At 41.9% G+C, this 16,771-nt stretch overlaps 1 protein-coding gene across 2 annotated transcripts in view; it reads right to left on the bottom strand.

Moving 5' to 3' along the window:
• HYDIN (HYDIN axonemal central pair apparatus protein) overlaps positions 1–16,771 on the bottom strand; it is a 2,122,366-nt gene that overhangs the window by 1,603,116 nt on the left and 502,479 nt on the right. For both annotated transcript variants that reach the window (XM_069217473.1, XM_069217472.1), the window contains 2 exons: positions 9,348–9,448; positions 246–381 (listed from right to left, as the gene is read on the bottom strand). In XM_069217473.1, coding sequence (XP_069073574.1) covers positions 246–381; positions 9,348–9,448 — 237 coding nt within the window. The remainder of the gene's footprint in view (positions 1–245; positions 382–9,347; positions 9,449–16,771) is intronic.

The raw sequence follows: 16,771 nt of genomic DNA, 5'->3' as shown, positions 1-16,771 counted from the left end.
ACACACTACTAGGCTTGATCAGGTAAAAAGGCCGACACTTGGTCTTCCTGAAACAAACAGAGATATTTCCAGGTATGCACAGAGAGCACTGGGATGCAGAGTCATAAGTCCTACTTGCCATGATCTAACAAAGTGCTGCAGAAACTTAGATATAATATTGCGGTCCTGTAAATATGAAAACGTGGGCCATTCCTTCACAAGCTACAGTCTCAACACAATTTTCATCAAGATCAAGTTAAACAAACCTGGGGCAGAATTCCGTAACATCCTGGAAGGTCACTGTCATTCACCAACGTCACAGTTTGCTGGTAAGGGTATTGGAGGAAACAGCGACCAAATCTCAGAACTGGGGTCTCAAGACGCAGCGAGGGGGCTGTACACCTGACCAAAGGGAGAGAGGATATTAGTTATGCTTTGCACCAATTCCATCAAGCAACGGATAGTCCACAATCAATGCTATGTCTGTGTAATTCTAATGAAGAAAATAAATCAACCGGGAATATATGCAGTGAACCTCCAGTCTCAATGACTACCAGCTAGTTATGCGGACTGTAAGGTATAAGGTATGTGTGATTTAGTCTAGAACTGAATAGTTATAAATTATCAGCATTTGTATATATTTATTGTCAACATAAGTCCAATCGCATTAGTTTCCAGGTAGTGTATAGGTCCTGTGGTTAAAATTTACCTCCAGTGTAGCTATGAATTAAATATATGCCTGTTCTATAATTTCAATGCATTTTTCAAAGCCTGTTACAAGAACTAGGATTGCTGGATGAAGTTTGGTAAATGGTCTCATTGCACTGCAAGTACACTTGCCTGACCTGAAATATTAAAAAAAAAAGTGGTTTTGTGTAACAAATCCCCAAGAGACCCTTCTTTGCCACCAAAAAGCTGCACTAGGGTTTCAAAACAATTAATCAAGATCTTTCAATATGCCAACTAGTTTAGGAACACTTCTATTCCTACGTAGGTAACAAACTTCAGTCTCATACTTTTAGTGACATAAAGGACGGACTAATGATCAGTGGTACACTGATGTGAAAACAAAACAGAGCCAACAACATAACCAGATTAAAACAATGGGGGAAAAAAAAAACCCATGGCTTCGATTTCACAACCTTTAAAAGGATCCAAGTAGATGTTCCGCAAATGGAGGGTAACACGTTCTGTTTAAAAGGTTCAGACTAATAAAACCTAAGAATTGGTAAGCACTGTGTACATTTTCTTAGAAGCAGAAGAAACTAAAAACTAGGACTGATGAGCCAAGAGGTGATTTATAGTGCACAAATAATGAAGCTGAAGAATAGCACACTCAGGGGAAACTGTGTAGAGACAGAATATATTTAGTGAAATTTGTATTTGATAAATACAATCAAAACCTACCACAGTTTAATGCTTTAAAAATTATAATACAAATATGAATCTACATACAAACACTATGTGCAAGCAACAAAACTATCCGTCCACCCTACCCTGAGACCTTTAGCTTTTCTGTAATAGAGGTTTCGGTCTATTTCATTTGCAGTGATTTTAATGGGCCTGGTGTTGCATACCTGTTTTATGTACTAAGCAAAACGTTGCCACAGTTTGAATGAGATTATCACTAAAACATCTCCCATTGAAACAAGTACTTTGAGAAAGAGAGCATCTGCATTTTCCAATCTTCCACTGAAAAAACTGCATGTATGTATGTCACAAGCTGTTAGAAGGTGCAAAAGCCTAAGGGGAGAGTCTCATTAAAGTGGTATTAAAGGGAACTTGGTGGCACCACTGTGCATGGATTTTTTTTACATGTTTACATTTATAAATGACCTAGCTCTGCCAGTCATCTTAATTTTCATCCTGGAATACATACAGATGTTTCGAATCATCTTAGATTTTATGTAAGAGGAAGAAGAAGAAATGGGTGTCTATCAGATGACAATTCCACATTTCAAAGTACATGTTAGATTAGGGATCATTAAGGGGACTACACATGTTTGTCATGCTTTTCTATAGGAATCTCAAGTAGTAGTAGCGTTTATTTTCCTTTTTTTAAATTTGTTTTTAATTTTTTATTAGAACACATAGCGGGTTACATGTAAGTACATCAATGTTGTCATACAGGAGAAAAACGCATTCTAATCAATAATCATAGTTTGTACTTTTAGAAATCTCATATAAGATTAATTATTTAGCTAACGTATTCTCAGGGCCCAAGAGCCATGCAGAAAAGGGTGCCCAAACTCTAGTGAGTCTTTTACCGGCGCGGGTCCTTTTAGTTCATACAGGCTATTCTGCAAGTGATACATAGATAAAAGTCGTGAAAGCCATTGGTTAAATCGTGGGGGATCTACATCATGCCACAAAGATGCTATGCAGCTGCGAAATACCGACATTGCTATGAACAGGTAGTATCTATCTCGACTATTACAGACTGAATGATCAACTCCCAGCAAAACCATTTGCGGTGTCAGATAGATAGGCTGTTTCAAGATTTTCTTCAATATATCGGATATCCCGGTAATAAAACTTTCCAGTTTTTCACATTCAAAGAACTTATGACAGATCTGCTTTCGGGCAACCACATCGTGGACACATGATTCCAACCGTTTTACCCCAGCTCGCAATCTTAGCAGGTGTGTAATATAGATTATACAATACCATAAAATGTTGAGCTTGCGGGCCCGCAGACAATAAAACAGTCCATGCCATTTCCATAGACTCATAAACCTCTGTCTCTTTAGCTCCAACCCGTCCTTCCCATTTTTTGACAAGTAAAGCCTGGTCATCCTGTATAGCGTTTAAAAGCAATGGATACAGTTTTTAATGCCGCAGCTAGTGGGGTGTCGTGAAACTTCCATTAGCTTAATCTTGTCTATGTGCCAACCTTGGGTCATACTAGTTAGTAAAAAGGCTCTAATCTGTAAACATTTTAAAAAATCTATTTTTTCCAGCGCGAATTCCACGCTCAGTTCCTCAAATGATTTGAAGTGGCTGCCAGAATGGAAAAGGTCCCCGACTTTATGAATGCCACGATTACTCCACCTCAAACAATAGTGGTCTTTAAATATCGCTGGAAACGTAGGAGTAATCCACAGGAGAGTATAGTAGCAGATTTGTCCTATACCTATCTTGCGCTTAACCTGGGTCCATGCTTTAAATGCAGCATAAATTACATTAAATTTAACCTTTTTGTAGTAGCTGGGTTCCAGAATCTGCAGAAAGACTGCCTCTGCTTCTTTGCCCAAAATCAGGGTATATATCGAAGGGAGAGCATCTTGCCCAGATCTATCCATAACATAAAGTGTCTGTGCATGATAATAAAGTTTAAAATTGGGAAGTGCCCACCCCCCTTTCTCTCTTGGAAGAGTCATATAGTGAAAAGCCTGGCGCGGCTTTGTATAGGACCAAATGAAACTATTAACCAATCCCTCTATTAGTCTGAACCAGTCTTGCCCAATCTCTAGGGGGATTGTTCTAAAGAGATAGAGTACTTTGGGTAAAAACACAATTTTAATCACGTTGCAGCGTCCCATGAGTGACAAGTGTAAATTGTTAATGCGAGCGAAATCTTTCCTAGTCTTTGTTAAAATCGGGGCCATGTTTATTTTCACCACTTCGTCAAGGTTTACTGTGAGTTTAACACCTAAATATTGTAACTGTGTCAGCACCCGCTCATCCTTAAAATCTACTGATTCATTCACCAACATTTGGCATTTACTTTTATTCAACAAATAGCCAGATCTTTTCCCAAACCGCAGGGCTTCCTGCTCTATTTCCAATATAGCAGTCCTAGGGTCCGTGGTCACCACCGTAATATCGTCTGCATATGCTAAGATCTTAGTACACCCCCCTCTCAATGAGACTGGAATGATCCGATCATTCCTGATCATTCTCCTGATCAAGGGGTCAATATATAGCGTGAAAAGCAATGGCCAACACGGGCACCCTTGTCGCGTACCTCTCTGAATACTGATTGAGGTAGACTTTAGCCCGGCAACTTGTATCGTAGCCGTTGGTTTGTAGTAGACCTGTTGAATTGCTTTGACAAACCCAGGACCGATGTTTTTACGCAGGACAGCCCATAAAAAGGGCCAATGAACCCAATCGAAGGCTTTTTCCGCATCTAACAAGATTACTGCCATGGGAAGCTTGGCTGTTGCACTAACGTCAAGTAACGTGATGACTCGTCTTATATGATCTGCCGTGCTCTTCCCCGGGATAAAGCCATGCTGCCATGGAGATACTAAACCTGAGATTACCATACTCAGGCGGCTAGCAAGTATTTTAGCATAGATTTTGGCATCGCTATTAATTAGAGAGATTGGGCGATATGAACCAGGCTGAGTGGGTTCCTCGTCCTTTTTCAGAAAGACTACTATCTTAGCCTCCCCCCAAGAGGCCGGTTGAGGAGCCCCTGCTTGTACTTCGATAAATAGGTTAAGCAGCTGTTTACATATCTCCACAAAAAAAACTTTGTAGAATTCTAGTGGAATTAAATCCCCCCCCTGCCGCCTTCCCGCTTGCCAGGGCGCGAGTTGCTATATCCAATTCTTCAACTGTCATAGGTGCTTCTAAAGCTGCCTTATCTTCCTCTCTTAACTGGTCTGGTATTTTATTGCCCGTAGCATCGATCCCTTCCTCTTCTTGGGGCTGTTCTTCCTGGGTATATAGTTTTTGATAGAATCGTCTAAAGACTTCCATGATCTCTTGACCGTTGTGTACCATCCGCCCCTCTTCATTCACTAAACTTTTAATGCTCCCAAATACTTGCTTTTGTCTTATTCTTAAGGCCAGCTGTTGGCCCACTTTCCCACTATACTCACAGCATTTTTGGCGATATACTAAAAATTTTGCAGCAACCTTATCCATAAAAATCTTGGTGGCTTCTGCCTTAATGATATTCACCTCACACAGAATGTCTGAGATCTCTACTCCGCTGCAGATCACCTCCCCTAGTCGCTGCTCTGCTATAACCAACTTTGTCTGAACTAATTTGAACTGATCCATGCGTATTTTCTCCTTTCTTAACCCATAACTCAGGGTTTCTCCTCTGACAGCAACTTTAAATGTATCCCAAACTGTCTGGCAAGAAGCAGAGCCCTGATTTATCTTAAAAAATTCCGGGATCCATTCCTTCATTTTTTGGATATACCCTGGATCAGCTAATAGTGCCCTATCAAATGTCCAAGATCTAGGCTGCTGGCCCTTTCTCCCAATCTCCATAGCCAAAACCAGTAGGTTATGGTCTGATATGATTCTAGGAAGTCTGTTGACCCTTATTTGGTTTTGTAGAGAGGCTGTCACAAAAAGGTAGTCTAGCCTGACTAACTTCTTATGCGGGGCAGAGAAAAAAGTGAACCCTGAATCCTGCGGGCACCACAACTGCCAGGCGTTGATCAAGCCACGATTAATGGCCAATGACTGAAGTGCCCTGAAAACTTTATTCTTTCTACCCAGGTAGAGTGTTTGTTCCTGAATGGGTTCTTTATTATCTAAATGTATACTGAAATCTCCACACATTATAATAGGCGTTGCCCAAGTCGTAAGTTCTAAATTAAGCGATTCCAGTATCTCTGGATCACCTGTGTTGGATCCATAAATAGAACATAGAGTGAACCTTAGCCCCTTAACCGAACATTCCAACAGAGCCAGCCTGATGAGTTTATCAGCAAATTGTTTATGTATAACCAAGGTTCTGATCCGAGTTAATATCGAGACCCCTCGAGTGGTTGTGTGTTGTCGTGTAAAGACCACTAGATTCCACCCATAAAACTCCATTAGCTGCTTTTGTGTACCTGGAATATGTGTTTCCTGCATACAAATAATATCGACATTCCATGACTTGAAAACCTCTCCTACAAGCTGCCGCTTTTTGTTGTTATTGAGCCCACAGACATTCACTGTGGCAATACGTATTTCACTTTCCTGCCCCATTTTTGTGGATGTTGATCCTTCTGGCTCCCCTGTATCCCCCATTCAACTTTGCTGCTTTCACGACCTGACCCCTTTTCCACTGATAAGAACCATCCCCACTCCCCCTGCTGTGTGTCCCATTATCCTTTTTGTCCCTGTGACCCCCCGCCCTCCTCTACCCCACCCCCCAACCCTTACCCCTACAAATATAATCGCCAGGCTCCTGAGCCTGTAAGATGGTATTTGCCAGTCCCGTTAGCCCACCCATACGTAAAACACCTTCACACATCTATGGCTTGCCAATCCTTACCCGCGGCCCCTCGTCTTCACCCTCCCGATCAAAACCCTTAACCAAAAACAATCGAAAAAAAAGCCAAAAAAAAGAGATACAAAGAGAGAAAAAAAAAAATAAGGGAGTAGAAAACGGAGAGAAGGGGGAGTTTGCCTACCCCAAATCAGTATCACATACATTTACATATAAGCGGCTATTTACGGCAATCCATCCCCCCCCTTATCCCGTACCCCCTGCACTTGACCGGTTTTCAGTTGCTTTACATATTCCCCTGCCTTAATTTCTGAGAGAAAAAATCTTGTAATTGTTTTGTAGACAACTTTTAGACGCGCAGGGCTTAACAAGTAGGCTTCCGCCCCCAGCTCTTGGAATTGAGCAATCATCTGCCTAAGTCGCCTCCGTCTCTCTACAGTGGCATGTGCAAAGTCTGGCCTGCTAAAGAATGATACACCTTCCACCATCACCTTTGAATTGGGGCGAGTCTTTTCAAACATAGCCTGTCTCAATAAAAAATTACCAAAATACACTATAATAGCCCGTGGATAGCTCTGGTCTCTACCAGTAGAGGTCAAGGCTTGTTTTTTACTCATTAACGGAAAACGGTGTGGTCTCTGAATCTCCTTTTCCCAATCCCACCCAATCAGGTCTGGGAATGCTTTCTCGAAAAGTGAAGCTATGTAGGCCCTAGTATCCTGCCCAACGAGGTCCTCCGCTATACCCAAAATCCTCAAATTATTCCGCCGCTGGCGGTTTTCCGCGTCTTCCAGTTTCCATTGAATATGAACAACTGCATAGTTACTGGAGGCAGTTGTGTTTCTTTTGTCTGTTTTTCATTTAGCCTTTCTAAAGGAAGGCAGTTTTCACCATTGACAATGACATGAGGGATAGCATCAACGAAATCCACTTGAGACAAAGGTATTTTTGAGGGTGGGTTTGGCTGGGAGGCTATAAACCATGAAGTAGTTCTCATCACTTAAGTGATTGTTGACCGAGCCAATTCTGCCATTTAAGGTATTATCAAGGCTGTGCTTGTTTTAATCATTAACAGAATCTCATGTCTAGGGTGTTATGATGATCAGTGAAGGGTGGATTTTCTGCTCCTGTGAGAGTCATTTTCGAAAAGGAAAGATGACATGAACGGACCAATAAGGAAGCAGCCTGAAAATAAATATCAAGTGAGATAGGAGGTCCCAAAAGCTGCTGCTACGAATGAGCAAGGTCCTTCACCCTCATTAAAGGAGGGTAAGATATTTTCTTATACAGTGGTACGGTCACAGAAAATACTATCAGTTCTGAAGACTTGTTCCACAGCGTGGTTTTAGTTCCTCCCCGCGACTAGCACTCTCAGAAAATAAGTCTCCTGGCTCGAGAAAGACAAGAAAAATAAAACAGCATCCTCTACATGGTCAAAGCACAAACAGTAAATACACTCCTAGAGAAGGTCTTCCTGATTAATATCACTCAGCTCATGTCATTGGCATTATTTACATGAGCAAGGATTTGTATTTTGTAATTGTTCTACTATTAGGTGACAGCAGAAGCTCTCAAATAATTTTAAGGTTCTTGAAAATGCATTGAAGCACGTTATGGGTCCAACCAAGCAAAATGGCAGGAAGTATGCTGAAAACTCCTTTACTCAATGTTAGAAAAAAATAACATGCCTAGTAGTGGTAGTAGTAAGACAATTCAGTTGAAGGGTGATTGGAAAAAAGAACCCAATGATTTGGAATCTTCCTCTGGTGATGCTGCTTTTGTACACACGTTATTAAAGATTACCAGACTAAGAAGGGAAATATGTTAGAAACATGTGAATCTATGAGTGATCTACTACTGGCAAAACAGCTATTCAAAAAAGATGAAATTGTGTTACTTCCAAGTGCTCAATGGTGGTACTCACTTTGGTATTTTTGTGATTTTGATTCAGTGGTCTTTCTTTCACACTGAAGCATTTACAAAAGTCTTATTGTCTGTTCGGCTACTAAAGAGTGAAACAGTATTCCTTGATTAAGCCATGTTACTCCAATTCTCCGATCTGCCATGGTTACAGTAAGCTTCTGTCAGACCACTTGTGTACCCTCTTAAATCCCAAGACCCCCTAAACAACACACTGCACCCACCAGATTATTTTACTTTGTGGTCGTCCTTCCTGATTCAGAGCTCCAGCGGTGCCCACACTCACAATGCTCTTTGCACTTAACCATGCAACCTTGTCTCTTGTTTCTGCACACTTTACTGTCCAACATGCATCACAGCAAATATTTCTGGCCTACCATCACAAACCTTACAGACCTGATGCACACTAACAATATATATCTTGGCATATTTGACCGTTCTTTTGTCCAACTCCTATAGCCTGGCTTTGATTACCTTTTCCCATTCTTCAGGATCTCAGAAAAATATGTAGTTAACTTCTCCGGAATGGTCTTTTTCAAGGAATCCAGTCTTTATGCACCTTATCCTTACTGTGAATTGAACTCTCCAAGATAGGCCCTTTATTTGATAAGCCATTTTTGTGGGGTCACAGAGTCACAATTTTTCTCAGTGACACTGGCTAACTATTCCGCTTGTACCTCTCTCATTCAAGTGGACCTGTAGTAATCTATAAAGCCACCATGTTGGTTTAATACACAGCTTCCCTTTAATTCACTGTAAGAAGAATTCAACTACCCAGGTGAGACTATTGTTTAGCAATGTCTTTCCACTGGGATTTGGCATATGTGTTCTTAAAAGCCATGTATAGCTGTGAACACCAGAATTTGTGGTCCCTCTTGTTTCACTATTTGCAGTTGTGCTTGTACAGCAAAAGAGCAATCTCTACAGGTATTCAATTGTTTTACACCCAACCAAAAGTAATGGTAAACGCTAGTTCTCAAACTGCCTAATAAGGAGGCATATCAGTCCCTGTCAGTACATTCTGCCTTATGTTAGAATGAAATAAATGGAATACAATGAATGATGTGTGTGGGTATTTTCATTTGTTTTTACTGATGGGGGTCTGATAATCAGCATATATGCCAAGAGGTAAAATAACCACCATAAACAGCACAGAGGGTGCAAAAATTAGTTATTAGAAAAATATAGCTATTAATCTCAGTTGTCACCTTTTATCACCCTAACAATATTTATTATATAGAATTCTTGAAGTGATCTTTACCTGGCAGTGATGGGAAGAGCCAACACCTCATCAAAAATGCCCTCAACGTCTACCACCATAGCCAGCTCATATTTCTTCACATAATTAGCACACAATGTCACCTGTTAAAAAAAGAACATAATTTCACACAATGAAACATTTCACATTTTTAAACAATGAAACGACTATCTTGATTTGTACAGACTATCAGCAGACTTTACATAAACCAGATATTTAGGGGAAGGCATGACAGCTGGCCTTTGATAAAAATTTTAATATAGCATGAATTGGAAAGTGACTCATTTCCAGTATTTTTGTGTACATGAGGAAATCAATCTGACTAACTTCTAGGTAACTATTTGTAAACTATAGAGTTCAGGACAATTTAGATAGTCGAGCACTGAAGGCAACTACAGAGGAAGTATTCCTACAGATAATGTTCACTTAGATACATGGAATTTACATACTAGTACATTGATATACATTCATAAATCACACAAACACATACTGTACAAAGGTGAAGGACATACTGGAAAAACTAAACTGCATATCTATCTTTTCTCCAAAATATAACATAATACGGGTATTACTATTTACAGAAGAAATAACTGGAATGGCACTGCTCCACTGTTTGCTTGTTCTTATTAGATCTTTATTTCGATACATATGGCAAAACCTGTTTTATCACCTTCTGTTGCCCTCAGTAGGGAATGTTGTGATTCTCTTCATGATTTTCCATCCCCTGGATGTATACTTCTATTTATATCATCTTGTCACATTATGGATGGGGCTTTATGGGGACAGCATATTTACTTTCCCAATCATGTCGATTATTTCAACATTCGTGAAACCCGCTACTTGAGGTTTGTGAACGTTGTTCAGTATTGCATGACTTTGAAATTCATGTCCTAATTTGAGATGAGGGCAGTCAGATGAACCACAATTATGTATCACTAGGCCCACAGAAAGATCCCTTACTATAAAGTCCTAGTTCCCCCTAGTTTCCAGACTGTACCAGCAAACCTTTCCAAACATTGCTCCAGCACACCAAGAGGTGATGCCACTGCACTCACCAGCGGCCTCATCCCACCACAAGGTACAGCACATAGGTGTTACCCCGGACGCTGACATCAGTTTACAACAATGCATTCTGTGCCACAGACCAGAAGTGTCAATAGCAGATTCAGAACCATGACAGTGCAGAATCTACCAAGGAAGGAACCTTATAAGCAGCTATAAGTTTATTCCACAGAATGGGGAGAAGGACAAGCCATGATGAATCCGAGAAATCTTCAGCTGGATAGAGTATCTACCAGAAAGAGCTATATCAAAGATGAATATTTTTTTCCTATGATGACTACTTCTAACTGCAGACTCCTCACATTCAGAAAAGATACTAAGATTGAACCTCCCAAAAGCTGGAGGGTTTGAGGAGTAGACTTCAAACTAGGAAATCCTGCGACAGCAAGTGAGCCAAATAGACCTCCCTGCGGATCAAAGAGTCAAGGCAGTAATGGCTGGTGAGGGACTGGATAGACAACCAAGTAGCTGCCTGGCAAATGTCTAGAACAGATATACCTTGGCCAGGCCACAGTGGTGGATGTACCTCTGGTAACGTGACACCAAATGCCATCAAGAGGCTCCTTTGTGGTCTACATTGCATATTTTTAGGCAATGACTATCTGAGAATACGTATTTCTGGCTGCCATTCCCATCTCAATGCCAAACAACTCAGCAAAATGTTCCTCATCAACTTGGTGCTTTTTAGTCCTATCGATATAAAAACTTAGGACTCTCTTTGGGTCCACCCAGGGCAGCCATCCTTCCTCCTTAGAAGGATGAGGTAGAGAGAAGAAAGAAGCATGACGGGCAGTCTCACATGGAAACACAACAACAGAGTTTAAAGCAACAGCTTGTCTGGAAACTAAGTGATATATGGAACTTATATGACCTGCAGTTCACAGACATGGTGTGTGGAAGTAAACACAATGAAGAAGACAGCTTTAAGACTCAGTAGCCTCAAAGAACAGCTGAGCAAAGGCTCAAACTGCATGCACATTAGGAAAGTAAGAACCAATTTGGGACCCACTGCGGCATAACAAAAGGCGTGAGAGGAAACATATGTAAGTCCTTTCAAAAACATGTCATAACTAGTGAATTAAATAGGGAGAGCTGACCAGGCAACCACAGAAAGAGTGAGAGGGCCAACAAATAACCTTTTAAAGGTGCCTAGAGTAAGGCCTTCCCAGGCCCAAAACACATCAAACAGGAACTACATCAGAAAGTTTAGCCTTCATCAGATCAACACAATGATCCTCACGCAAGGTCCCAAACCTTTGCGCAACATCCAAAATAGATCAACTTTCTGCATGGACAGCAATCAGGCAAGATTATGTTCACTACATGCCAGGGCACCTAGAATTTGCTCAATTGGTTCCACTCAATCTCCACAGACTGAGATGTACATTCTGGAGGTTCGGGCGTAGGACCCCTCCTAGTTTTTGGGGGAGCAAGTCTTCCCAAAGAGGTAAACAGAACACGGATGCAAATGCTCAGACTCAGCAGGCCAAATTAACCCTCCAAGTCCAGTCCAGAGCTGTCAGGATAAGCTGAGCCTGGTTCCTCCTGACCTTCTTCATAACCTGGGGAAGCAATGGCAGAGGTTTCAATACAGATCTGAGTTCCTTTGGAAGGTAATGTGGATCCCCTATGGAACCCTAAGGTGGAAACTGTACAGCACAAAAAGCTTGACAATTATCGTTCAAGGAGGTATCAAAAAAAGCTACCCAAGGCATGCCACACTGGGTGAATATGACCTGAACTGCCTTTGGCTGTAGACACCACTCGTGGTCAAGTAACTTGCCTGTGCTGAGCTCATCTTCCCTGGTGTTGGGGAGGCCCTGCCACAGGGTTGACATTCAAGAAAAGATCTTGAAGGTTAAACCTGTGCCAAAGCTTCAGCATTCCCTTGTACAGCTCAAGTGACTCCACATGGCCCCATTTGTTGCAATATCACTTGGCTGTTGTACTGCCAATTGGAACTTGTAAAGCTCTCCCCTTAATGGAAGGCAGAAAGGCCTTCAGGGATAGCCAGAAGGCACACAGCTCAAGAAGACTAATTTAATGCCCCTGCAGATGTCTCTGGTATCTACCTTGTGCTAGTGAGCAACCCAGAAGAAGCTGCTAAGTTTGTCACAACTGTGAGTCCTTGATGATGTAAGGAGAAAAAATGCTGCAAGCCAGACTGGAATCCTTCATCCACCACTGAAGGTCCAGAGTCATCTTATCGGACACATGGCTATTGTCCAAGAGGCACCCCAGTACTGACAGCAAAAGACAGATGTTCCACTACAGGGTCCACATGTGCCAATGGGTGTGAGGTTCCAACAGATACACAAGGCCAGAAGCCAATCAGCTTCAGATCTGTCAAAGCCAGAACAAGAACCAAGCCTAAAAGAGCAGGATCCTATCCTGAATATGCCAAACTCAGTCTGGGTGGAAATGCTCTAAATCTACTATGTCCATAGCAGTTCCTATAAAGGTGATCCCCTGCACTGCCTTGTTGATACAAAACTCTAAGGAAGACAGAAATTAGATGGTCTGTAAAACCTTAGGGCCCAGATCTGTGATACTAAATTTGCTACAGAATGACAATATACTGGTGACTCAAATACCTTGCTAGTGAATTGAGCTAGAATGCTGCACACATTTGTCAACTGAATCAAAGCAGTGGCTCACAGATGTGGGTGAGCTCCAATATATGGTAATAACCATCAGGAATGTCAAAGTCAGCGGTGGCTCCTCCGTTTGGGTGGAGAAGCATTGCCCCCCGCCAGCAACGGCAGCTGCAAAACCTTTTAAAGAAAACAATAATAAACTATGTTTATAATCGTTTTCTTTGAAAGGGGCGGGGCCAAGGTGATGACGTGCACTGAGGGGAGTGCTCAGCACTCCCCTTTCACAGTGCATGTGTGTTTGGCCGGTTGTCTCAGGCCAGCCAAACACACATGCACTGGAGGCTTTCTGTTGCTGGGCTGGAGAGAGAGCCTGCACAGGCTCACAAGTCTGCCTGGGAGTGCCCTGGCTGGGTGCTCCCAGCCCATCCAGGCGCTGCTCTGAGCAGCGTCAGGATTGGCACAGGGCAGGTTGGGAGCCTGTGCCTGCAGCAAGGAGCGTTGAGGGACAGAAGCGAGATGGAGGAAGTTATTATTTTTATATTTTTAAAACAATTAAATGTTTATTCCCTCGCTCCCCCCGCGCCTCCCAGCCCTGCCCCTTCCGCAGCCCGCAAGCTACTACTGGTCAAAGTATGCATACCACAACCCAAAAGTAGCTTTCCGTGAATGTGTAGTAATTAAGCTGATCTCAGATTTCAAAGAAATTAACCAATCCATTGACAACATAATTGGATCGTGATTAAAATGTTCACCTCTAAGACACATCGCCTCAGCCCATCAAATCCTGCATGCTAGAGAACAAAAATTGATCTCCAGACTGCAGCGTTATAATCTAGACTCAATGAATAAGTCAAGTTGGGCCAGATGTGAGTAGGCTTTGTAACAACATCAGTCACCCCTTGTACTCACACGTCCAGTTACAATAAATGTAACTTGACCCACATATTGCACCATGCCTTCTGCGATGAAGGCCTTTAATAGTATACCTACACACCTGATGTGAATGCACTTCTATACACAAGCAAATAAGATTATAAATGACTGAATGAATGAGATTTAAATAGCACAGCAAATACCCTAGAGCATCCTGGCCCTAATTATCCAAGCCACTTACAAAGTTCCTATGCTGGCAGAAATAAATGGCATCGGAACAAAAGAAACCACTTATGGAAAGCCATTCCGGCAATAGGCAATTAATTCATCAATCCACACTGTGGAGAAATGCTCTTCAAGAGTTTTAATGCTGTACTCCTCACTTACTTTCTGCATAGTGATTGTCTCTATTTTTCAGGGGGAATAATAATTGCTCTTCTTTCCTGGTGTCCTCCTCCCCCTACTCCAGTTAAGGTCTCCCCAGGGGAGTCTGCCCCACAGTTTGAAGATTTCTTCTTTAGAGGATCAAACTGGTTTGATTCAGGGGCACTTGAACAAGAGCCAAAACACGTGTAACTCCAATTGAGACTGGGATTTGAATGCTGAGCCTCAGAAAACTGCAAGTTGAATAACTTTGCCTTCAGCAGTTGCACCTAGATATACACACTGTAATGTAAGTGTGCTGATCAGAGTCTTTTCTGCATTCATAACTGCTTGTTCGGCCTCTTCTGGTGAACAATGGTTAAGCAGAGGAGACTGAAGCAGATGTGCAGCTCCAACTTGGGTGAGTGGTGGCTGCTTAAAAGGTTATGGTGTTATTGCATTCCACTTTAATATACAAAAGACATGCCGTTAGCATTTAATATGGAAATATTGCTTGGTTTGAATTGTAACAGAACGGGATTGGGGGGGAGGGACAACAAAGTTATATTTACTGCAGTAAACTATAACTGATTAATTCCGGGGTGGGGGGAGGGGGTTTGCATTCAAAACATGACTTTATGGCTGACATTTTCACGTAACTGTAACTTGCATTGTGGAGTTGTCCGCAGGGCCTGTGTGAGTCCCTACGGCCAATGCCACGGTGGCAGCCAACCACCCACCACACACAGCAGAAGACCCTGTGGCCCACCACCATGACAGATCAATAACCCCCCACAATGGCCATCCACCAACAGACGCCGACTCCTCCCTTTTTTTTTCGTGGTCCCGCGATACTCCGGTGGGATTCCCATGGTACCATGCGGGATTATGCTGAGTCTCACAGGACTGTGCAAACATTCAATTTTTTTCATGTTTTTCTCCGGGGGTTGGTCCCTCTTTGATCATGACACAAGGGTGGCAGTCAAGGCATCCCTAACCGGACCACTTATACATGTTTTTACTTAAATTTCCACAACTCTGGGTCCGTGGCTCGAAGTCCTGAAATGGCAGTCACAACATTTTTTGTCCTGTTGTGGTCACCAATCACAGCACTCAGTCCCACTGACCTGACCAATCAGAATTCATTTTTTTGTGTTTGTTTTGTCCTATGGGAGTCTCGTGGCAGCAGACATCTATAAATCGTGAACCTTGATTTCTCCAAATGGCTAAACAGAACTACATCAAATCACAAAAGCACTCTTTCTTGGTGAATTCTAGCTTCATGACAAATTTGCCTTTTTTTGTATCATTACCCGATTTTCCCCTCTGGAAAGAAGATTCATCAAATGGCGACAAAGTTATTAGCAAAACAAAACATTGTTTATTTATATTATTAATATTAATACTAGCCCCAGATTGTTGAAGATCAGCAAACAGTTCATTATAGACTTTGTAACACTCGTAATGTTTTTACCTTGATTAGCCAATTGTCTAAATAGGGGAATACATGGCAATCCTGTCTCAGGAGCCGCTACTGGTACAATGCATTTTGTAAAAATTATTGGGAAGGATTTGAAACTAAAAGGGAGGACTTTAAAATAATGGCAATTGGCTGCCCAGAACTTGAGAAACCTTTGATGAGCAGGCTGAGCGGAAATATGAAAGTATGCCTTTTGTAGGTCCAAAGAGGTCACATAGAGCCTGATTAAGATCTTGGTGGAGTGAATACTTTGTCACAAATGTGACGGATATCCCATCCACCATATTATGATCTCCATAACATATAATGGGATCATAATATGGCGACGGGATATCCATCACATTTGTGACGGAGTATTCCCCTCCGTTGAGATTTTAGTAAACTAAAATCGGTCTCCTCTCTACAGACTTATTTTTTTTAGGGAAAAACTGGAATAAAAGCCCATTGTTGTTTTGTGACTCTGGAACCACACTATTGCTCCCTTTCCCAACATGTTGTTAATTTCCTTCAACAACAGATGCAGATAGCAATGGATCACCTTCTGGTGTAGAGGTTAGAAACTCTAATGTGTTTGATGTAACTTTTTTTTAATAAATATTTTTATTATATTTTTCATGAAAAACAAGCATCAACCATTACGGTACAGTCAAGTAGTACAGTCATTAATCGTGGGAGAATTATGCATACCTGTCTATAGAACCTAGAGACAACAGTGTATAATATAGTACATCTAAACATCACAAGTGTGAGGACTTTCAGTTTGGGGAACAGCATAGCAGGCTGGCATCTCCCTCTTTCAACTATGAGGCTTTCTGGAGGATGCAGTGTTGTCTTTCTCTGTTAAGTCTAGCCCGTAGAGGGCCTTCCACTAGTCCGATATCTTTTGGAATGTTCGAGGGCAGCTCCTGCTCTGGTACGTCACCTTTTCAGCTGCCATGTAGCAGTCCATCCCTAGTTGCCATTATCGTGTTGTGGGCACCTCCTTGGTGTCCCAATACTTGGTTATGTCCCTCTTAGCCACCACTAAGGTCAGGGAGCAGAAGAGGAGTTTG

The sequence above is a fragment of the Pleurodeles waltl genome, chromosome 12 (genome assembly GCF_031143425.1).
Source record: "Pleurodeles waltl isolate 20211129_DDA chromosome 12, aPleWal1.hap1.20221129, whole genome shotgun sequence".
NCBI classification, from domain to species: domain Eukaryota; kingdom Metazoa; phylum Chordata; class Amphibia; order Caudata; family Salamandridae; genus Pleurodeles; species Pleurodeles waltl.
This window is presented reverse-complemented; position numbering and strand designations above follow the sequence as displayed.